Raw genomic sequence first — 25,325 nt, forward strand, 5'->3', positions numbered from 1 at the left:
TTCTCTAACTTTTTCTTGTAATTAGCAAATTACAAAGATACATAATTGAGGATCAGTGACAGGGAGAACAATGTTGCTTTCTTGATTTTTAGATCTAAATCTTGATGAGCTCAACCTGGTGCTCATTTCTTGTCCAATGAACCATGGCCCAGAGGGCAGAAATATGTTGAGTAATTGTAACCTCCTTGCTGGGACTGGTGATGATGAGCACTGCTATGGATCAGGAAGAAATTGTGATAGAAGGGGACATGACAAGAGATTGAGCATTCACCCTAATGCAAATCTCTGATGTAGTCAGCCTAGTGAAAAAAGAAGCTTCCTGTCTGTTGATTTCTTTTTTAGTCCAAATTCCTTTTATTGAAATTTAATTTATGTGCTATGAAATTCACATTGTAATGCACAGTTTAATGATTTTTAAAGTAAATTTACAGGTCCGTGTAATAATCACCACAATTGAGTTTTAGAAAATTTCCATCACACCAAAAATTTCCTGGTCTTTTTTTTGCAACCAACTCTTGCTACCACTTCTTGTCCCTGGCAACCACTGGTCTGTTTTTTGTTGCTTTAGATTTGTCTTTACTAGAAATTTCATAGAAATGGAATCATTCCTATTCAGTCTTTTGTGTCTGATTTCTTTCACTTAGCATAAGATTTCTGAGGTTCTTTTGCAGGGTAACATGTTCATTGTAATGGTTTATTGCATTCTGACTCTGAATGATATTCCATTGTATGGATGTATCATATTTTCTTACTGCCGTCATCAATTGAGGGGCATAGATATTTTAAAGACTTTTGGCTGTTAGAATAATGATGCTAGGGATATTTGTGTACAGGTCTTTGCACAGACTTATATTTTTATTGCTCTTGTATAGATACCTAGGAGTGGAATAGTTGAGTTCCAAGATTAGTATTTGTTGACTTTTCAAGAAACTACCAAAAGAACAGAATACAGGTATTTCCTTCTCTGTTTTCTAAAAGTGTTTTTTATTGGATTGGTTTAATTTCTTAACTGTTGGATAGAATTTGCAGGGCAAGCAACCTGAGTCTGGGATTTTTTAAATGGGAAAATTTAAATTGCTAATTCAATTTCTTTACCATATTATTCTATTTTTTTTCCTTGAGTCAGTTTTGGTAATTTATTTCTTTCATTGAATTTGTCCATTCAATGTAAGTTGTCCATTTGTTGGCCTAAATATTTCAAATTCTACTATAATCTGGAAATTAGTGTAGGTCTATAGGAATGTTTCTTATATCATTATAGATTTGTTAATTGATATTTCACTCTGCCCCCCACCCCACCCCTTGGTCAGTTTAATAAAGGTTTACAAATTTTTATAAATTTATATTCAACATTGATGTTGGAGAAGATAAATTTATCTCCAACTGTGGTGTTGGAGAAGACCCTTGGACTGCAAGGAGATCCAACCAGTCAATCCTAAAGGAATTCAGTCCCGAATATTCATTGGAAGGACTGATGCTGAAGCTGAAGCTTCAGTACTTTGGTCATCTGATGTGAAGAACTGACTCATTGGAAAAGACCCTGATGCTAGAAAAGATTGAAGGCAGGAGGAGAAGGGGATGACAGAGGATGAAATGATTGGATGGTATCACCAACTTTATGGACATGAGTTTGAGCAATCTCTGAGAATTGGCGGTGGACAGGAAAGCCTGGCATGCTGCAGTCTATGGGATTGCAAAGAGTTGGACACGACTGAGTGACTGAATTGAACTGATAAAATTTTAAGTCTTTCCAATTTTAGTTGCATTGATTTTTTGCAATTGTTCTTATTTCATCAATTCTGCTCTGATCCTTATTTTCTGAATTCTACCTCCTTTTGGACTTTTTTCTTTTCTTTTTCAACCTTCTTGAAGTGAAGCTTAGATTGTTGATTTTAGATCTTTCTTGCTTTCCCAGAAAGCTATAACTTTCACTCTAAGCACTGCTTTTCCTGCATACCATACATTCTGATATGTTGTGCTTTTATTTCTAGTCAATTTTCTAATTTTCCTTGTGATTTATTTTTCATCCAGAGTTTATTTAGAAATAGGTTGTTCAGCTTCTAAATATTTTATGATTTCCCCAAGTTATTTATTCCTGATTTATATTTGTTTATTGAGATCAGTGAACATACTTTCTATTTCAATTCTTAATGAATTATTAATACTTATTTTATGTGGAGCATATGTCTGTCTTGGAAAATGTGTCACATGATCTTGAAAAGAATTTGTGATCTGATGTTGTAAGGTTGAGGGTTCTTTAAATGTCACTTAGGTCAAGTTACTTGAGATTATTAAAGTTTCTAAGTACTGATTCTCTGCCTAGCTGTTTCATAAATTTATGAAAAGGAGGTATTGAAATTTCTAATGAAACAGCTCGGCAGAAAATCAGAAAGTCCGTAGTGTTAATTACAGTGTTAATAATGTTGCTATATATGATTTTATGCTTTCAAAAGAAAGACAATAAAGGACAAAAAAATTAATACATCTTTTCCATTTACTCATATATTTATGCTTCTGGGTTGCTGTCTTTCTTCTGGTAGATTTAATATCTTTCAGTCTTAAAACCTTTCTTTAGTATTTCTTGTCAGGCTGATATGCTAGAAATGAATGATCCTTTTACTTTATCTATTGAGAAATGTCTTTATTTTTGCCTTCATTTTTAAATGATAGTTTTCTGAATGTAAAATTATCTTTGGCAGTTTTTCCTTTCAGGACTTCATATCATTCTACTGCCTTCTGGGTCTCCATTTTTTCAGATATGAAATCAGCTTGTTATTCATATTGATGCACCCTTATATGTATTGAGTCCCTTTTCTCTTGTTCCTTTCAAGTTTTTCTGTTTGTCCTTGGCTTTCATAATTTGATTATGGTATGTCTTGGTGTAGATCTCTTTATGTTTGGCTTTCTCGAAGCTTGTTGAGCTTTGTAGATTTTTGCAGTAATAGTTTTTCATCAAATAAGAGAAGTTTGGGGCCCTCATTTCTTCTTATTTTTTAATGCTCATTTCTTTTCCTCTGATATTTCCACTAAATGTATGTTGGATGCTTGATGCTGTCCCATAAGTCTCCAAAGCTGTGTTTATTTTCTTTTCAATTTAGGTGATTGATCTTGGTTGGTCTTCAATTTAATTGAATTTTTCATTTCAAATCTATTGTTAGTTTATATTGGTCATACTCAAGAATTTTCTTTTTGTGTGATTTCCATTTTTAAATCAGCCCTTGTATAGCTCTCATTTCCAGGTTTATCCCATGTAATGTTTACCTGGTCCACTCCTCATCCCAACTGGGACCAAAACCTCAGGTTGGTGGATCCATAGGTTTTCCTCATTCATTTATAACCAAATGTTCTAGTTCACTGATAATGCCAATGTAACTTTAAGACTCTCTCCTCCACTGGAATCAGGCACACTCCCTGTTCGCAAGGCCAGTCTTGACTTAGGAATTGAGAAACCTGGGAAGGAACATTTAAGATAGGAGCAAACCCACGCAAGTAAGCCTTATACTTCAGAAAATTCAGAGTAGTTTTTTAATTTTTTTAAATAAATATCAGTTTGTTCACTTTTGGTTGGTTTCAAGAGTTCTGAAATAGTTTTTTTAAACAAATTTATCCAGTTTAGTATTTGTTTTATGGTTGTAGAATTATGTACTGACCTCTTCTTTATTCCATAGCCAGAGATCTATTGAATTTGGCAGGAATTCTATTCTCTGGATATTTAAATTATATTTCTTATTTACAGAAAAATAGTTTGCTATTGTGATCTATAAAAAGACAGCAGTCATTTGAATGTCCTGTTTTATGCCATCCTTTCTGCTAAGTGTTTTTCATATAAGATATGTATTCACAACAGCTATCCTAGGTAGAGACTGTCTTCATTTTACAGGTGCAAACATTTAGGCTTAGAGAGGTAAATAATTTGCCCTTTTCTGGTGTTATTAAAAGTGCCATTGATTTTACCTGTATTGACTTTGACTCAGGTCGCTTGGGTATAGAAATGAATGTTCAAATGGAATTTTCAGTCATTTTTATCTCAGTAAGTCAGTTAAATTAGACTCAACCACCATTTCTCAAGTACTTGTCAGCATCAAATGATGTCCTAGTTGCAAAGCATGAAGGACAGGGCAGCAGAGATATTACATGGTCCCCTCTCTCAAGGAATCAAGGGATTCATCATCACAAAAGAGAAGATAGATATTTTCAAATAACTGTAACACAATTGACTGATAAGTGTTCTGACACAGTGATTCTCAAACCTAATGTATGTTCAAATTACAGATTAAACTGTAGATTTTGATTCAGTGAGTCTGAGTAGGGCCTGAGATCTCATATTTTTTAGCAGGTTTTCAGATGATAGTGATACTGCTGATATATAGATCACACAGTAAACAGCAAAACTCTAGCATAGATGTAAGCTGGGAGTTATTAGAGCACACAGAATTCATGGGTTTTTTAAAAAATTTGCTGTGGTTAGTTGAGGAAGAAAACTTCATCTCCGAATGATAAATAGTTTGCTCTTGGAGTGATGTCAGCATCATGGTAGCAAAAATCCACAACAAAGTATTAGCAAACCAAATATAATGCATTAAAAGGATCATGTAAAATGATGAGCTGGGATTTATTCCAGGCTTGCAAAAATGATTCAACATTTTCAAATCAACCAACATGATACAACACAGTAACAAAATGAAGGATAAAAATCAAATAATCATCTCAGTAGACACAGATAAAGCACCCAACAATATTCAGCATCCATTTATGTTAAAAAATATTTAATAAAATGGTGAAGTGGGAAATGGGTACCCACTCCAGTGTTCTTGCCTGGGAAAATCCCATGGACAGAGGAACCTGGCAAGCTATAGTCCACAGAGTCTCAAAGAGTGGGACGTGACTTAGTGACTAAACAACAACAAGTAATATACCTCAACATAATAAAGGCCATATATGACACATCCACAGCTAACACCATATTCAACGTTGTTGTTCGATCACTCAGTCGTGTCCAACTCTTTGCGACCCCATGGACTGTGGCATGCCAAGCTTCCCTGTCCTTCACCATCTCCCGGAACTTCCTCGAACTCATGTCCATTGAGTCAGTGATGCCATCCAGCCATCTCATCCTCTGTTTTTCCCTTCTCCTTTTGCCGTCAATCTTTTCCAGCATCAGGGTCTTTTGCAGTGAGTTGGCTCTTAACATCAGGGGTGTGTGTGTGTGTGTGTGTGTGTGTGTGTGTTAAATTGCTTCAGTCATGACAGACTCTTTGTGACTCTATGGACTGTAAGCCTACCTATGGGGCTCCTCTGTCCATGGGATTCTTCAGGGAAGAATACTGGATTGGGTTGCCTTGCCCTCCTCCAGGGGATCTCCCTGACCCAAGGATTGAACTCGGGTCTCTTAACATCTCCTGAATTGGCAGGCAGGTTCTTTACCACTACTGCCACCTGTAAAGCCCTTTTCACATCAGGTAGCCAAAGTATTGGAGCTTCAGCAGCAGTCCTTCCAATGATATTTAGTGTTGATTTCCTTTAGGATTTACTGGTTTGATTTCCTTGATGCCAAGGGACTCTCAAGAGTCTTCTCCAACACCACGTTTTGAAAGCATCAATTCTTTGGCGCTCAGCCGAAGAATTTCATACTCAATGATAAAAACCTAAAAGCGACCCCTCTAAGATCAGAAACAAGAGAAGGATGGCCACTCTTACTACTCTTATTTAATACAGTATTGGAAGTCCTAGTCAGAGCAATTAGGTAAGAAGAAGAAATAAAATACATCTAAATTGGAAAGAAAGACATTAAGCTGTCACTATTTGAGGATGTCATGATTTTATTGAGAGGAAACCCTAAAGACCTCACTGAAAAGCTCTTAGAATAGTAAATAGGAAACATGCAGTAAATTTGCTATCAGTATAAAAAAGTTGTGTTTCTATACACTAACAACAAAATTTAAGAGAGAAATTAAGGAAACAATTCATTTACCATTGCAAAAACAGCAAGAAATACCTGTTGCTGTGAAGTTGCTCAGTCGTGTCCGACTCTTTGTGACCCCAGGGACTGTAGCCTGCCAGACTCCTCTTTCCGTTGGATTTTCCATGCAAGAATACTGGAGTGGGTTGCCATTTCCTTCTCCAGTTTAACCAAGGAAATGAAAAACCTGTGCATGAAAATTATGAAGATCTTGTTGAAAAAAATTGAAGACACACACACAAAAAAGGAAAGGTATTCTGCACTCATTGGAAGAATTAACATTGTTAAAAATAACATACGTATGATATATTTTTCACATATCTAGGAACTTTGAAGTATTATGGTGAATTTCCAAACTTAATGATTCTGTTAAATTTTTCACCTCTTTAGGAGATAGATAGTTTAGGTTTGTTCTATAATTCTGCTTTTATAGAATATTTTTAACTTTGTTGCTAAAAATCTTGTGATTTTTTCCAAAGTCCACATTACCTTTCAACTCCCCTCTCCCCTGCAATATGTAGGTGAAATGAGTGAAAGGAGTATGTCTATTCCTCTCTTCATTATGCTTGTACTTGGTCAAACATGGAAATAAATAAGTACAATAAAGTAAAAACAAAAACTCAATCTCACACCTCCCACTCCATCCCACCCCTCTAGTTTGTCACAGAGCACCGGTTTGAGCTCCCTGAGTCAATTATCCAAATAAATTAATTAAAACACACACACACACACACACACACACACACACACATTGAGTTCTAACCACTGGGATGCTAGGGGATTCATCAGTTTTTGTAAATAAAATTTTATTGTAACACAGCCACAAGATAAAAAAAAAAAGTCCAAACTCAACCTAATCTCCACACAAGTGATTGTATATATGTATATTATATATGAAAATTGTTAAGAGTAAATTCTAGGAGTTTTCATCATAAAGAAATTTTTTTCCTATTTCTTTAATTTTATATCTACATGACATGATGGATGTTAACCAAACTTATTGTGGTAATCGTTTCATGATGTGTGTAGTTTTGTTTAATGGAAGGAACAATGTTCCTATCTATTATTAAAGATACAATTTAATAATTTAAGTTTCAGGAAACCAAAAATAAAGCACGTTTTCTGTGTAAGGTGGTCTCCCCTGATAGCTCAGCTGATAAAGAATCTGCCTGTAATGCAGGAGACCCTGGTTCATTTCCTGGGTCGAGAAGATCTGCTGGAGAAGGGATAGACTACCCATTCCAGTATTCTTAGGCTTCTCTGGTGGCTCAGCTGGTAAAGAATCCGTCTGCAATGTGGGAGACCTGGGTTGGGAAGATCTCTGGGCTGGGAAGATCCCTGGGTTGGGAAGATCCCCTGGAGAAGGGAAGGGCCCCATGTACAGTCCATGGGGTTGGAAAGAGTAGGACACAACTAAGCAACTTTCACTTTCACTTTTTTTCTGTGTAAGGTAAGACACTGTGGGAAAGAAAATTCACATTGGCATTCTGTTTATATTGAATTAACAGAATTTTAAGATGTTTAGATATAGGGTTCCAATGTTTCAGCTATTCATGACTTTTACTTTATCTTTTAGCAGTAAATTTAACTGAAAAATAAAATTATTTTTTGGCCATTTCGTGATCTCTTAATATGTTACCTAAAAATGTTATAAGGATTGTTGAATTATTGTTAGCAAGATTCATTTTAAGACAGGAATAATCTTTGTTCTGTGTTACTTAAATATATATGCTCAAATGATAATTGTGTCTTGATAATTTTATATAAAATTAATACTATTGCTTTCTGATATTTTTCAAAATATAAGGTATAAACTATAAGTTTTAACCACCTTTGAAATAAATAATATTTTGTTGTAGGGAATTTAAAATTAGGTTAAGTTGGATTACTTTGCTTAAAAAGATATTTGTTAGAGTACAGGTATTTCTGGAAAAATGAAACATCACCATTGGCTTAATTTCCTTTTTCTTTTTCTTGATAAATCCGTTTTATTCAGGTTTAATTTATGAACCACAAAATGCACCCATTACTTCTGTGTTCACATTGTTTAAAAATTGTAACATACAAACAATGTAAAATGTTACCATCTTAACCATGTTTAAGTGTACAGTTCAGCAGTGATCAGTATGTTCATATCATTATGTAAAATGCACTCTTTTGAAGTATGGAGTTTAATTAGTTCTATGTTTGTCAATACACTTGTGTAACCTCCAGTATAAATTAATACACAGTCTTTCTATCACTCCCCCCAAATTTTCCTTTGTGACTGTTTATGATCTTCACTAACTGCAAACCAAGTAATAGCATCAAGAAGGCAACAGGTCCTGGCAGGGATTTGGTGTAAATGGAACCCTTGTACACTGCTAGTGGAAATGTAGATTGGTTCAACCACTATGGAAAATAATATGAGGTTTTCTCAAAATATTAAAAATAGATCTACCATTCAATTAGACAGTTCTACCCCTGAATATATACCCAAAGAAAATTAAAAGAGGGTTTTTAAGAAGTAGGTACAAGCCTATGTGGCATCACTCACAATAAGGAAACAACCTAAATGCCAGTCAATGGGTGAATGGATAAAAATGTTGTGATTTATAGACACAATGAAGTATCATGCAGCCATGAGAAAGGGGGATTATCCTTTGGCCACTGTGACAACATGGATGGACCTTGAACAGTTTACGCTGATATATGTCAGACAGAGACAGAAAAATACTGTATGATATCCTCTATATGTAGAATCACAAAAGTCAAACTCATAAAAAACAGTGAGTAAGGTACTGTTTACGAGGGTATAGTGGAGTGGGAGGATGAGTAGTGTTGTTTAAGGATACAAGCTCATAACAAGTGGTAAATAAGCCATGGAGATCTAATGCACAGTATAGTCAATATAGACAACAATTGTGTATTATAAATATGAATTTCTTTTAAAAAATGAGGACTGCCTAAGTCTATAAAGGCTTTTTGATAATCCTTGGGAAAATTTAGAGCTGATGTCATAGGTCTGTATATGGCCAGTAATATGTGTGCATAGGTCATATTAGTCATTTTTCATAGATAAATTTATTAATTCAGTGTGAAATAACACTGGTTAATTTGATGTTCACTGATTTATTCCAAAGCCAGATTGCAATGAATCTTAATAGATTTACAAAAGGTCATAACTGGAAAGTGTCAATGTAGTCTTAGCTATTTAAATAGGTAACTAGATGAAAATTTTAGAATAGGGATATTTCCATGGGAGAGTGTAAAATAACCATTTCTGATCTCTGCTGAGGTTTGCTTCTGTTTTGAGAACATTTGTTTAAGAAGCAAAACCTATTCCTTGTGTACCTAATACCAGGTTTTCAGCAAGTCTCTGAAGAGTTTGCATCTTCCCTCGAGAGTTTATCTGGTTCAAGCTCAGATGGGATCCAGACTCCTGCAGTGTCCTTGGGCAAATCAGGGTTATTGCAGCTAGAAAGCCCTTCAGAAATTAGGACCTTCCTGGGATTTGCCTGTTTTATTCTTCCAGCCATGTGAAGGCATTTGACAAGGTCTTTGAATTCTTTTTTCCCCCCTTATTATTTATTTTAATTCTGTAGCTCTCTCTGTCCCCTACAACACCTTATTTTTATGTTATTTTGCTATATTACTATTTGCCAGGCACTGTAGTAACTGTACAGAGACTTAAGAAGACATGATGTTTTTTCTTCTGTGAAGTTTTATGGTATAGATAGACATCAAAAAATGATTCAAAATCAATAGTTGTGTGGGGTTGTAAAGATCTCAGAATAAGAAGAGGATACAAAGAATGGACACCTCATGCAGCTAGGGGAGGAAGGAAAAGAAGGGTTCCTGAAGCTGTGGGAGTAACTTGGGGTGAATCTAGAAGGGAAGGTAGGGGTCTGCCAGGCAAAGGAGGAAATAAAGGAGGGAGGGCCTTCCTGGTATCTTATGAGCAAAGGCATGACAAAAAGAACTTGGAATTTAATAGGGCACTTCCTGATGTGCACTTTGAGTAGTTAATACTTGCTAAAGATGTTTTATCACCAAGAAAATACTCATTACTGCTTATTCAGACTCCCTCTACATCAACTATATTTAGTTCTTTAGCCATGATGTGCACAAAATAGCTCATCTATCTATTTGGGGTCGATATAGTGGAAAGGCTATGAGTTATTAGAATTATACACACCTGGGGTCACTTCCCAGCTCTGCCACCCACTCACCATGTAACCACAATCAAGTTATTTAAACCCTCAAAACTTTATCACTAAAACAATGATAAAAATAGTTAACACTTTAGAGTTGACTTGAGGATTAAAAGATATGTTTTTAAGATACTTAAGATAATGTGAGCTCAAACTAGGCATTCAGTAGATGGCAACTAGTCACTATTATATGGCTGATATAAATGGCAATTTATATTTTTAAATATTGAACAAAATGCATTTAATTTTGCTAGTCATAGAATAATGAAAACATGATTTAATATATATAAATTACTTAGGCTGACATTGGGCTTTTTATTCCTATCTTTTTTTTTTTATAGGCAAAATCCCAATTATTATCCAATGTATTGGATGCTGCCCATCAGTTTATAAAGGAAGTTAATCCAGATGAACCCAAATGGGAGAATTGTTCTACAAAAGAGATTAGTAAAAGCCAGCAGAAAACCAAGTCTCCTGTTCTGCAGGGGAGCAGCTCTCAGGTAAATGGAGAAAAATACAGTAGACATTTTCTGTCGTACATGATCATGGAGACTGTCATTCACATACTAGAGGTTTAGAGTTTTAAAGATGATTTGATCACATTATTGTTTAGTATGAATTTGTTTTCTTATTAATCAAAAACATTTTTACTGTAAAAATCCTTTTGAGGAGATTGCTTTGATTTCACTGGCTGCTGGTTTTTTGAGGAATGATCTTTTGACTATATTGCTTTCCAGGCATTTTCACCACATCTGGAAATGAATATTTGAGAGAAACATAAGAAAATAACACAATGCAATATGGCGATTTTATTTTAATCAGAATCTCAGGGAGACTAAAAGTACAAAACCTTTCCAAGTGTTTTAAGTGACAGGCAATTTCACAGTTATTTAAAATCAGATTTATAACAAATTTTATGGTTATTCAAATTGATTACTGATCCTAGATAAGCTTATATCTACTCATGTCGGTATTTTAATAATAGACTTGTATTGATTCTTTGGCAGGAAACAAATTTCCTCAAATTCTGATCCTTGTAATAATCCTCATTCTTTTAGATGTCACTCACCTTTTCACATGGGCTTTCCTGATAGCTCAGATGGTAAGGAATCTGCCTGCAATGCAGGAGACCCAGGGTTCAATCCCTGGGTCAGGAAGATCCCCAGGGGAAGGTAATGGCAACCCACTCCAGTATTCTTGCCTGAAAAATTCCACGGACAGAGAAGCCTGGCAGCCTAGAGTCCATGGGAACACAGAGTCAGACATGACTGAGCGAATAACACTTTCACTTTCACCTTTTCAGTGTAGTTCAGAAATAGTGACTTGGCAGAAGTCACACACACACAGCTTGTTACTTTATGACAGAGTCAGGCTTGAACTTCAGTCTGTTGAGTTTTAAACCCTTGCTCAGAGAACGTAAAAGAACACTATCTTTATTAGTAGGATCCCTTTACAGCAGAGAAACTATGCTTGAGTTGTCTAGAAAGAGTAGCATTCTGGTGGGGATTTTGCTAGTAGACCTGCCAAGAGTGCTTGTGAAGAATCATTGAATGAGTTGCAGCCTTATGATTAGAATAATAATATGCTGAGGACCAACCATGTGCCAAACATGGTTCTATGTATTTTATGTGTATTATCTCTTTTTTATCCTTTTTTAATTGTTTCTTTTTTTAAATGAGAAAATAATGTCAAAATATAGTTTTTTAAATTGCCCAAGATATCATTGATTGTGGAACTTCAGTTTCAACTCAGACCTTATAACTCCAAATTACCTGTTTTTAATCACTACCCAGAGGCTGAGATTTTAAGGGTTTCGCCTTCATGCTTGTCATTTTATCTAACTTCTCCTACCAATAAAAATAGTAATAAATCAAAATCCTCACATTTATTAAATATTATATGCTAGGCATTGAGCTTAATCCTTTAGTTTCTTTATCTTATTCAATAATGACAATAACCCTATAAGTTTTGCATTATTATTATCTCATTTAACAGATGAGAAAGTCAGAGAGGATTTAAGTTACTAGCTGTACTAGAAAGCTATAGGGCTTACTCCTTTGCCTGAGCTTTTAATCCCTAAATTAAATGCTGCCTCTTGTTCCCATCAGTAACTGTGTCTGCTCTATAGACCCGCCACCTCTGGTCTTAACCTAGAAACTATTAATTCAGTGGTTTCATCCAGGAGTGCACAGTAGAATCAACTGGAGAAACATTGGGGAAACACCTGTGACTGAGTTCAGCATCTCTGTTGGTGGTCCAGTCATGTGCTTTTAACACCTGCTCATCCTGTTGAGTGCTCCTGGTTGGGCATTATTGCTGCTGTCAACCTGTATACAGTGCACACATTAAGAAGTACCCCTGTCATATGCTTGGTACTCCTCTGTGCTGAAAAGCAGAGTTTTTCCAACTGCAATAAACATCACAAGTACTGTGTGAGCTTTTTGAAAATGTGTACTCCTGGCTTGCCACTCAAATTTGGATTTTTTTACATTTAGGTTAGGGCCCAGGAATCTGATTTTTTATTTATTTACTTTTTAGGACTAAATGTTTTAATTTTTTTTTAAACTTTAAAGTTTTTATTTTGTATTTGAGATATAGGCAGTTAATAATGTTGTGGTAGTTTCTGGTGAACAGTGAAGGGACTCAGCCATCCATATACACATATCCATTCTCCCCCAAACTCCCCTGCCATCCAGGCTGGCACATAACATTGAGCAGAGTTCCATGTGCTATAAAAAAAGGTCCTTGCTGGTTAACCATCTTGAATATAAGTGTATACATGACCTTACCAAAGTCCCTAAGTATCCCTTCCCCCTGCCCCGGGCAACCATAAGTTCATTTCCTAAGTCTATGAGTCTCTTTCTGTTTTGTAAGTAAGTTCATTTGTATCACTTCTTTTTAGATTCCACATATGAGGGATGTCATATGATATTTCTCCTTCTCTGTCTGACTTATTTCACTCAGTATGACACTCTCTAGGTCCATCCATGTTGTTGCAAATGGCATTATTTCACTCTTTGTAATGGCTAATAAGGAATCTGATTTTTAATCAGCCTACCCAGCAACTTGAATGCCTGGAAGAATCAAAATAGTGGATTCAAGCCAGTGGATATCCTTGGAAGGGAGTGCAGTTCATGAAAGCTTTCATTTTAGACTGAAACCTGAGCTTGAAGTACTGACTCTGGTTTTCTTACAGTTTATAGTTTTGGAACATTGGGTGATTTACTTAGCTTCCCTTTCCTTTTCTGGAAAGTGGGGATATTAAAGCATATTTTGCAGGGGTATATTTGGCCTAGAGGGGCCACATATGACAGCTGAAACATTTAAGAGTGAATATACCATCCTCTGGCTTTTTCCTATCCTGTCACTGCTGTGTGGAAACCAAGTATTCCATAGGCATAGCTGTAAAATGCAAATGTCTTATGTCTCTTATTCACTGCTTGAAAGGGAGCTGCCCTGGAGAGCTTCTGTAATCATTGGAACACTCAATTCATTTTGCATAAAGCACTGAGTTTTTAGTGCTTCTTCATGAGTGTAGTGCGCACACACACACACACACACACTGCTTACTACTGAATACGTGTAAATACCTTCTCACATACTTCTAAGACTCAGTATTTCCAAGCTAAATTCATCACCTCTTCTCCCAACCTGTAGATAATTACTGTTGGTGACAGCTCTCTTCAAGCTTTTCAAACTGGCAAGAACAGTTGTTTTCTATAATCATTTATCTTCTTCCTTTGTACTTCCAATCAGTTACCATATCTTAAAACCATCTGAAAACCCTTGAGTATTTGGTTACTTCTATTCTTACTGCTCTTCCAGATAGTAAAATTAACGATTTCTTAAAGAGCAAAAGGTTTATAAAGTGAAAAGGGCATTTAGTTCTCTCCCCTTCTGGAAGTTAATAATAATTTCAATTTTGTAGGTATGCATTAACAGAAATACTAATATGTTGTATGCTGCTATGCAAACAGACTTTTTACTCTTAACAATATACTATTGTTATTCATATAAGTATATCCCACAGCCTTCTCATTCTATATGAAAGTGAAAGTTGCTCAGTCCTGTCCGACTCTTTGTGAGACATTTTGCAAAGCCCTGGATTGTGGCTTTCCAGGCTCTTCTGTTCATGGAATTCTCCAGGCAAGAATATTGGAGTAGGTAGCCATTCCCTTCTCCAGGGAATCTTTCCAACCCAAGGATTGAACCCAGGTCTCCTACATTGCAGGCAGATTCTTTACTGTCTGAGCCACCATGGAAGCCCAAGAATACTGGAGTGAGTAGCCTATCCCTTCTCGAGGGGATCTTCCCGACCCAGGAATAGAACCGGGGTCTCCTGCATTGCAGGTGGATTCTTTACCAGCTGAAATACTCCATTTATTAGATATGAAATAACTTTTTAAGCTATGTTTTCTGTTGCTCAGTATTTACACTATTTCAATCTTTTGCAAGTATGAAATATAGTATAAAGAATAATTTTGAAAAATACTGTTTTGTATATGTATGTGTGTGTGTGATAAAATCCTAAAATTCCTAGGTGAAGAGGGTTATGTGTTTGTAATGCTGATATTGACAAATGGATGTGGATTTTAATTGGTTTCCTTGCATTTGAACTCACTATTCTCCAATTTCTTTCTCTCCCACACTACTGTGTGGGATTCTACAGTAGCTTTGCATTTCCAGTATACTTAAGTGTAATTTTCTCTGGATGGTGGGGGGATCCTTCACAATCTGCCTCTGTTCATCTTTCTACCCTTAATATTTTCTCAAATCTCACTTTTTGCTCTGTGAATTTCCTGCAATGCAAGAATCTGCCTGCAATGCAGGGGACCCAAGTTCAATCCATGGGTTGGGAGCATCCCCTGGAGAAGGGAATGGCTACCCACTCTAATAGTCTACCCACTCTATCATTCTTTTGCTCTAGAATACTGCCCTTGCCACTTTTTGCCCATGGGATTCTTGTTTCTCTGAGTTAAATTTTTGTTCTTTGCTTCTGTTTCTATTGTGGATTTAGTAACCTGTGTTTCATGGCAATGACTAGCATAGTGTTTGTAGGTTCCAGACGGTTTTTGTTTATGTTGAATTTTATATATGCACATATTTAACAATCTTCTCTCAATTGTTCTCTAACAATGTGCCTATTTATTTTGCAATTAAGTGCTGAACATAGTGGATTATACTGTTGTATCTAGAAGGTACACACGGAGCTTTAGCCATATGATCAGTGTAGGTAATCCACACTTTATAATTCAGAACTGTTGCGGAACTTATTTTGCTTTAGTTCTCCAATTTTGCTGTTTTCTCTGATTCACTGGATAACTGCCAAGCCGTACCTTCATTTTCTTTTGTGTATTCACAGTAAATCTATATTTTGTACTGCATTCTCCTTTCTCTCCAGCATTATACTGAAAAGCAGGCAATGTTTCATATACATTAATTGATATGTCCATTCATTCAACTGACTTTTAATGAGCACCTGCTTTGTGCCAGTTACTGCTCTTGGCCCTGAAGAAACAGTCAACGTTCTTGATCCCATTGCATTCTAATGGGGAGAGATCAGCAGTAAACACACATGTAGAGTAAATTCACATGGATGTAAATTACTGGGAGAAAAATAAAACAGATAAGGGATCTGAAAGTGGGGGAAATGACTTTGTTTTTATGTCATCAGTAAGGTCATTGCTTATTCTCTGAGCAGGTGACATTTGAGCCAAGACTGAATGAAATGAGTGGAATGACTGTATGAAAATATGGAGAAGGATCATTTCAGGCATTAGCTACAGCTAGTACGAGGCCCTCGAGTGGATATGCTTGATGGGTTCGTAGAATTGCAAGAAGAGAAGTTTGGCTGGAACACGGTGAATGAAGGGGAGAACTGGAGGAAGTGGAGTGAAAGGCAGGGGAAGACAAGCTTGTGTACAACCTTGTAAGTCCTGGTAGGAACTGAGGGTTTCACAGTCTTGGAGGGTTTGGAGCAGAGGAACCATCTCAGATTTACATGGTAATGAAACTGCTCTTTCTGCTGTGGGGAGGTTGCAGGGAGCAGGAGATTGGAGAAGTAGGGTTAAATACAAGGCTGTCACTGCTTTCCAGAGAAAACCCTCACGAATAACATAGTGACAAATCCTCAGTCCTGTAGGCTTTAGCTTTAATATTTTCCAAAGATACCATATATAACTGTCTGTAGAGTTTTAAAGAAATCAGAAAAGCACATAAATAAGTACAAATAAAAAAACATTTGAAGTAAAAAAAAAATGTGTGATTTCACAATGCTCAATAATCAGTGTTACCTGTATTTTAAGATACAGAACATTTGGTAAAGCACACTTAGATATACTTTTAATTGGTTTAGGTAGAAGACCCAACAACAAAAAAAGAAGAATGTGCGAATCCAAGAGACAAGCCCTTGTGTGAAGTGCCTTTCAATGAAGAAGCTTCTGCCCAATCCTTTCAGAAAGTTTTAAGTCAGTGGAGAACTGGACATCATGATGACAATAAGACACAGAGCTTACATGCAGCAAAATCAGGTACAGTTTTTTTTTTTAAATAAAGTGAATGCTGTGATGTATGTTGGAGAGTGTTTTGCCTATGTTCTCCTCTAGGAGTTTTATAGTTTCTGGTCTTACGTTGAGATCTTTAATCCATTTTGAGTTTATTTTTGTGTATGGTGTTAGAAAGTGTTCTAGTTTCATTCTTTTACAAGTGGTTGACCAGTTTTCCCAGCACCACTTGTTAAAGAGATTGTCTTTAATCCATTGTATATTCTTGCCTCCTTTGTCAAAGATAAGGTGTCCATAGGTGCGTGGATTTATCTCTGGGCTTTCTATTTTGTTCCATTGATCTATATTTCTGTCTTTGTGCCAGTACCATACTATCTTGATGACTGTGGCTTTGTAGTAGAGCCTGAAGTCAGGTAGGTTGATTCCTCCAGTTCCATTCTTCTTTCTCAAGATTGTTTTGGCTATTCAAGGTTTTTTGTATTTCCATACAAACTGTGAAATTATTTGTTCTAGCTCTGTGAAGAATACCGTTGGTAGCTTAATAGGGATTGCATTGAATCTATAAATTGCTTTGGGTAGTATACTCATTTTCACTATATTGATTCTTCCAATCATGAACATGGTATATTTCTCCATCTATTAGTGTCCTCTTTGATTTCTTTCACCAGTGTTTTATAGTTTTCTATATATAGGTCTTTAGTTTCTTTAGGTAGATATATTCCTAAGTATTTTATTCTTTTCGTTGCAATGGTGAATGAATTGTTTCCTTAATTTCTCTTTCTATTTTCTCATTATTAATGTATAGGAATGCAAGGGATTTCGGTGTGTTGATTTTATATCCTGCAACTTTACTATATTCATTGATTAGCTCTAGTAATACATCACAGCAGGATTATCTATGACCCACCTCCCAGAATATTGGAAATAAAAGCAAAAATAAACAAATACAACCTAATTAAACTTAAAAGCTTCTGCACAGCAAAGGAAACTCTAAGCAAGGTGAAAAGACAGCCTTCAGAATGGGAGAAAATAATAGCAAATGAAGCAGCTGAGAAACAACTAATGTCAAAAATATACAAGCAACTCCTGCAGCTCAATTCCAGAAAAATAAACGACCCAATCAAAAAATGAGCCAAAGAACTAAATAGACATTTCTCCAAAGAAGACATACAGATGGCTAACAAACACATGAAAAGATGCTCAACATCACTCATTATCAGAGAAATGCAAATCAAAACCACTATGAGGTACCATTTCACACCAGTCAGAATGGCTGCGATCCAAAAGTCTACAAGCAATAAATGCTGGAGAGGGTGTGGAGAAAAGGGAACCCTCTTACACTGTTGGTGGGAATGCAAACTAGTACAGCCACTATGGAGAACAGTGTGGAGATTCCTTAAAAAACTGGAAATAGAACTGCCTTATGACCCAGCAATCCCACTGCTGGGCATACACACCGAGGAAACCAGAATTGAAAGAGACACATGTAACCCAATGCTCATTGCAGCACTGTTTATAATAGCCAGGACATGGAAGCAACCTAGATGTCCATCAGCAGATGAATGGATAAGAAAGCAGTGGTACATATACACAGTGGAGTATTACTCAGCCATTAAAAATAATACATTTGAATCAGTTCTAATGAGGTGGATGAAACTGGAGCCTATTACACAGAGTGAAGTAAGCCAGAAAGAAAAACACCAATACAATATACTAACGCATATATATGGAATTTAGAAAGATGGTAACAATAACCCTGTATACGAAACAGCAAAAGAGACACTGATGAACAGAACAGTCTTGTGGACTTTGTGGGAGAGGGAGAGGGTGGGATGATTTGGGACAATGGCATTGAAACATGAATAATATCATATATGAAACGAGTCACCAGTCCAGGTTCGATGAACGATACTGGATGCTTGGGGCTGGTGCACTGGGATGACTCAGAGGGATGGTACGGGGAGGGAGGAGGGAGGAGGGTTCAGGATGGGGAACATGTGTATACCTGTGGCGGATTCATGTTGATATATGGCAAAACCAATACAATATTGTAAAGTTAAAAAAAAAATCACATCTGCAAAAAAAAAAAAAAAATAAAGTGAATGCTTTAAAATAAAACTGATTTTATGTCCATTCTCTGTGAATATAAATGCAGTGTTCAGAAGCTATTAACATTTGGATAATAGTTTGATATAACTCTTCAAATAGTCACACAGTAGTCACTGTGTGACCATTGGTTTAGTGGTTTAATATTTATAGAACCCTGAGTGGGCTTCTTTGCCTTTTCATAAGTGTTTTTGACTTATGGCAGAAATCCAAGAAGAACAAAAGAGGCTCTTGATGAAAGTGAAGGAGGGGAGTGAAAAAGTTGGCTTAAAACTCAAAAAACTAAAACATTCAGAAAACTATGATCATGGCATCTGGTCCCATCACTTCATGGCAAATAGGGGAACAATGGAAACAGTGGCAGACTTTATTTTTCTGGGCTCCAAAATCACTGCAGATGTTGACTGCAGCCATGAAATTAAAAGACGCTTGCTTCTTGGGAAAAAAAGCTATGACCAACTTAGACAGCAAATTAAAAAGCAGAGACATTACTTTGCCAACAAAGTTCTGTCTAATCAAAGCTTTGGTCTTTCCAGTAGTCATGTATGGATGTGAGAGTTGGACTATAAAGAAAGCTGAGCGCCAAAGAATTGATGTTTTTGAACTGTGGAGTTGGAGAAGACTCTTGAGAGTCCCTTGGACTGCAGGGAGATCCAATCAGTCAATCCCAAAGGAAATTAGTCCTGAATATTCATTGGAAGGACTGATGCTGAAGCTGAAACTCCAATACTTTGGCCACCTGATGCGAAGAACTGACTCACTGGAAAAGACCCTGATGCTGGGAAAGATTGAAGGCAGGAGGAGAAGGGGATGACAGAGGATGAGATGGTTGGATGGCATCACAGACTAGATGGACATGAGTTTGAGGAAGCTCTGGGAGTTGGTGATGGGCAGGGAGGCCTGGTGTGCTGCAGTTCATGGGTTCTCCAAGAGTCGGACATGACTGAGTGACTGAACGGAACTGAATTGAATGGGCCTTAGGGATATATTTGCCTTTGTTTCCTGCATAAATTCAGACTATCAAACGAATAGAGAATTGGAATCTTTCAGCTCCTCCTGTTGTAGCAGAAAGTTTTTGTTAGAACAACTGTTCCTTTATTGAACTGTAATTACAACATATAAAACAAGAGGATCTATGAGACAGTAAAGTAAATAATTTTTTTTTATATGTGTCTTGAGAAATATATTTCAAGGACTGCTGTGAAGTTCAGGGGGATAATTAATTTTTCTTGTTTTTCTTTCCTTTTGAAGAAATATTTCTTGTTTTTTTTTTTCCTTGGTGATTTTTACAACCATATTCTAGACATTGAAGACCTGGATGACTGAAGTGTGCAGAGTCTTTGCTTTGTTTCCCAGGTTCTTTTGAGGGAAATCATACTTTTAGAAGTATTTAATTTATTAATTTTATTACTCAGAATCTTTTTGAGCTTTCCAACTGCTTTTCATTAAAGACAAAATGCTAGATAATAAATTTAAATCATGTAGCTTAGTTGAAAGTGTTCAATTTTGTGGTTTCTATTTTCATTCTTTTTTCCAATGAGGGAACTCTCCTGTTTACTGCTCTTTTGAAACATAGTTTAATTCCTAATGTCAAATATCATGCACCTTCTTCACAATTAGAATTTGATTTTCTTCTTAATAATGTTCTTTCTTTCAAATATATTCCCTATATTTGTTCATGATACATCAATTTTGTTAATATTTCCAAGATTTTGTTTGAATACCCTGTTTTAGTATGTACCTCATATTATTCTCAATGACTCTTATTTTATATGCCCTTTTTTTGTGTTTTCACATTTTTATTTATTTTTTTACTCTTCTACTTTGAAAGGGACTAAGTCTTCTATAGAAATACCTTTATGATTGGTGCACTCTGAAGACATAGTATTTAAAAATGATAGAAGAACTGATGTGTTGTAGCTTTCCTCTATAGGCTAAAGATTGTGGATGGAGATACTTAGATGGAATTGACTGCCTAGTTTCAAAGGAATCATAGCAACCTGGAATGGTAGAGGCCAGAAGTTGGTATATAATTATCAAAGTTTTAGTGAAAAAATTACCAAAATAAGGGATAAGGAAGACTAGTAATTGATTGTTTCAGTTCACAGAGATCTGTGATACTAATTGGGGTACATAAGAATGAAAAAATCTTGTATACTCTCCTGTTTTTTTCTGAGTAGAAAATTTCTATCTGATGCAGAGACCCATCTTAAGCTACTGTATTGGGAATTCAGAGTTTTTATAAAGTTCCCAGCCCTAAGCCAGGCCACAGATCTGAGGCCCCTTGAGATAGTTGCTGGGTCCTTTTGCAAAGTTTTGTAGTGTAGCCACAGGGTATACTATGCATCTTCCTCTATAACTTCACTACAGAATTTACAGCTATTTACCAGGAAAGTAAAAGTGTGAAAGTGAAAGTGTTAGTTGCTCAGTTATGTTTGACTCTTTGGACTGTAGCCTGCCAGGCTCCTCTATCCATGGAGTTCTCCAGGCAAGAATACTGGAATGGGTAGCCATTACCTTCCTCAGGGGATCTTCCTGACCCAGGGATTGAACCCTGGTCTCCTGCATTGCAGGCAGATTCTTTACTGTCTGAGCCACCAGGGACATCACCAGAATAAACATGCAGTGAGGAAAGACAATGCCCAAACTTCCCTGGGTCTGAACTGACAGTTATCTCTGGAGACCCTTAGTACCATCATAATCCACCAGTCATTGTTAGAGATTTATAGAAGTAGAGTGATAGATGGAGTCTTGTCTTTATTGTGTCTTGTCCATGGGCCAGTGGGACCATTATGTGGTTATTTTCCCAGTTTTGATTATATAATGTAAATGGATATACTTAGTAACATTAATAATGCCTATATTGATGGTCTGACCTGTGGCATGGCGATTGTTATGGTTGTAACATAAGTAGAAGACCCTAGAACTGTCTTCCTTCTTTGTCAGTGTGCATGCTAAAATACCATGCTGGAAGCAAAACTAGGGTTTGCAGTTTCTGGGAACTGCAAAGATTAATGGCAACATCAAAGACTTGAAAGATGCAGGAATACTGCTTTTTATTATGATGGTTTAGTCGCCAAGTTGTGTCTGACTCTTGGCGACCCCATGGACTGTAGCCTGCCAGGCTTCTCTGTCCAGAAGAATTTCCAGGCAAGGATACTGGAGTGGGTTGCCACATCCTTCTCCAGGGGATTTTCCCACCCAGGGATTGAACCTGGGTCTCTTGCATTGTAGGCAGATTGTTTACCAGCTGAGCTACCAGGGAAGCACATTTCCATTTAACTTGTGTATTTGGTACAAAAGCCAATGATCTTAGAAAATGACTGCAAGTTAGAGTAAACTTGATCAGATGATGATGATACAGGTCATAGTTGCTTTACTGGATGTAGCATCTTTACTGGAGAAAACCAACACATTCTCTATGGTTGGAGGAGAGACAACTACTAACCTAACCCAGGGGCTAATTTTTCTATAGTTTTCTATATCTATCACTTTAAATATTTTAAGCTTTGAGGTCCACTCATAAGGGTCATACAACTCTGCCATTGTAACATGAAAGACAATATATTAAGAAATGAGTGTGACTGTTTTCGAATAGAATCTTGTCTTTGAATGTAAATTTGAATTTTATGTAATTTTCATGTGTTGCAATATATTATCTTTGTTTTGATTTTTTTCAACCATTAAAATATGTAGAAACTACTCTTACCTTGAAAGCCATACAGAAATGGTGGGCCACATGTGGTGCAAAGGTTATAGTTTGCTGCTCCAATATCAAATATTATTCTTTTCTATTTATATCAATAAATATAATCAGAAATAGTTTAATATCATATGGCAGATATCATGGTATACATTCACAATCTTGCTCCAGACCTCCATTAACTCTCCAGCTTTCTAGCATTATATAGTCCCAAAGAACCTTGATTGTCTTGCTATTGCACAGAAGATAATGCTTGATTATTAGATTGATGTCATGATGCTAAGTGGATTTGGTGAACAGAGAGTATCTGTTACAGAATGATTATATTGGACCCTTTCCATCATGGGCAGTAATTTGTTCTCACAGAAAGAAGCTACGTATTTCAGAAAAAGATTTGCCTTCTCTTCCTTTAGTGTGTCTGCCAGCAGAAGCTTTATTTGTCACCATGGTATCTCACACAATGAGTGTCAGAGAGCAAGACACTCATTTTTTTATGAAAGAGGTATAGAAATAGGCTCATACCCATGAAATTCACTCGTCTTACCATGTGCAGCACTATCCAGCAGGCTTTATAGTTTTATAGAACGGCCTGTATGGGTTCAGTATGGGTTCCAGTTGAGAAACATCATCTTGTGAGTTTGGGGTGCTTTTCCTTCAGGGTACTGTATATTACATGAAACTCCAGCAGAACCTCCATTAAACAGGAAGCTGAGACTACCCCTTGCCATTGGGGGCTCATCACACTGAATTAATAGTCAGCAAGTGTCACTGTACTGACCATGTTGTTTCAGCACAAGCATGAAGGAACGCTTGGATTGTTATCATACAGTCAAGAAAAGATAGACTTTATTTGCAAACAAATTAGCAGCAAACAATAGTTTTCCTGTGTTCAGTAATAATGTTCATTGGAAAAAAATATGGTAGCCCAGTGAAAAGAAGGGTATGATCTTGAATCTTTGGCAATGAAGATTTGAGACAGTCTACCAGCTAAAAGGTATCAGCAGATAGTAAGGTGAACATCGAATAGGTGGTGAAAGAAGGAAGCTATGGTAATCAAATGAAGGTAGGATTCAGTTGTTATTGTTTAGTTGCTAAGTCATGTCTGCCTCTTTTATGACCCCATGGATTGTAGCCTGCCAGGCTACTCTGTCCATGGGATTTCCCAGACAAGAACACTGGAGCGAGTGCCATGTCCTTCTTCATGGGATCTTCCCAACACAGGGATTGAACCTGAGTCTCCTGCATTGCAGGTTGATTCTTTACAACTGAGCCAAAACCAGCTACAAAATGAAGAATGATGGCAGCTATGTTTTATGTTGAGTAATTCTTTTTTCCCCCTGTTTTTCCTCCATACTAATATGACACATACTGCTGGTATCTAACATTTAAATTTAGTTGGAATTATCACTACATTGAAATCTGGTGGCTCAGCTGGTAAAGAATCCGCCTGCAATGTGGTAGACCTGGGTTCAATCCCTGCATTGTGAAGATCCCCTGCACAAGGGAACAGCTACCCACTTCAGTATTCTTCCATGGAGAAGTCCATGAACTGTATAGTCCATGGGCTCATAAAGAGTCAGACATGACTTAAGCGGCTTTCACGATGATACCCAGTGAAAACTTTGTATTTTCTATGTGCTTCATACTATAGAACTTTGTGTTTTCTATGTGCTTCAGACACGACTCAGGTTTTTTGTTGTTTTGTTTGCTTTTTTTGCTGGTGGTAAAGAATCCACCTACTGATGCTGGAGACGCAAGAGACACAGGTTCTATTCCTGGAGTAAGAGGTGGCAACCCACTCCAGTATTCTTGATTGAAAAATACCACGGACAGAGGAGGCTGGTGGGCTACAGTCCATGGGGTCTTAAAGAGTCAGACATGACTGGGCACACTACTGCTACTGCTTGCTTTTTGCAGAGAAATACACATACAAATGGAGGTTTAGATGCAAACTAAGTAGACTGTCTCTCTGGATTCATTTTCTCTTATTTTTACCTGATTCTATGCCTCTTAAATTGAAGAAAGTAGGGAAAACCACTAGACCATTCAGGTATGACCTAAATCAAATCCCTTATGATTTATACAGTGGAAGTGAGAAATAAATTTAAGGGACTAGATCTGATAGAGTGCCTGATGAACTATGGACTGAGGTTCGTGACATAGTACAGGAGACAGGGATCAAGACCATCCCCATGGAAAAGAAATGCAAAAAAGCAAAATGGCTGTCTGGGGAGACCTAACAAATAGCTGTGAAAAGAAGAGAAGCAAAAAGCAAAGGAGAATAGGAAAGATAAAAACATCTGAATGCAGAGTTCCAAAGAATAGCAAGAAGAGATAAGAAAGCCTTCCTCAGCAATCAATGCAAAGAAATAGAGGAAAACAACAGAATGGGAAAGACTAGAGATCTCTTCAAGAAAATTAGAGATACCAAGGGAACATTTCATGCAAAGATGGGCTTGATAAAGGACAGAAATGGTATGGACCTAACAGCAGCAGAAGATACTAAGAAGAGGTGGCAAGAATACACAGAAGAACTGTACAAAAAAGATCTTCATGACCCAGATAATCACGATGGCATGATCACTCATCTAGAGCCAGACATCCTGGAATGTGAAGTCAAGTGGGCCTTAGAAAGCATCACTATGAACAAAGCTAGTGGAGGTGATGGAATTCCAGTTGAGCTATTTCAAATCCTGAAAGATGATGCTGTGAAAGTGCTGCACTCAATATGCCAGCAAATTTGGAAAACTCAGCAGTGGCCACAGGACTGGAAAAGGCCAGTTTTCATTCCAATTCCAAAGAAAGGCAATGCCAAAGAATGCTCAAACTGCCACACAATTGCACTCATCTCACACGCTAGT

The 25,325-nt window shown here is 36.8% G+C and overlaps 1 protein-coding gene across 2 annotated transcripts in view; it reads left to right on the plus strand.

Annotated features, from left to right (window-relative positions):
- Positions 1 to 25,325, plus strand: part of ZBBX (zinc finger B-box domain containing) — a 126,285-nt gene that overhangs the window by 50,208 nt on the left and 50,752 nt on the right. For both annotated transcript variants that reach the window (XM_025288712.3, XM_006077281.4), the window contains exons 9-10: positions 10,494 to 10,652; positions 16,508 to 16,682. In XM_025288712.3, the coding sequence (XP_025144497.3) occupies positions 10,494 to 10,652; positions 16,508 to 16,682 (334 nt within the window). The remainder of the gene's footprint in view (positions 1 to 10,493; positions 10,653 to 16,507; positions 16,683 to 25,325) is intronic.

This window comes from Bubalus bubalis, chromosome 1, assembly GCF_019923935.1.
Source record: "Bubalus bubalis isolate 160015118507 breed Murrah chromosome 1, NDDB_SH_1, whole genome shotgun sequence".
NCBI lineage: Eukaryota > Metazoa > Chordata > Mammalia > Artiodactyla > Bovidae > Bubalus > Bubalus bubalis.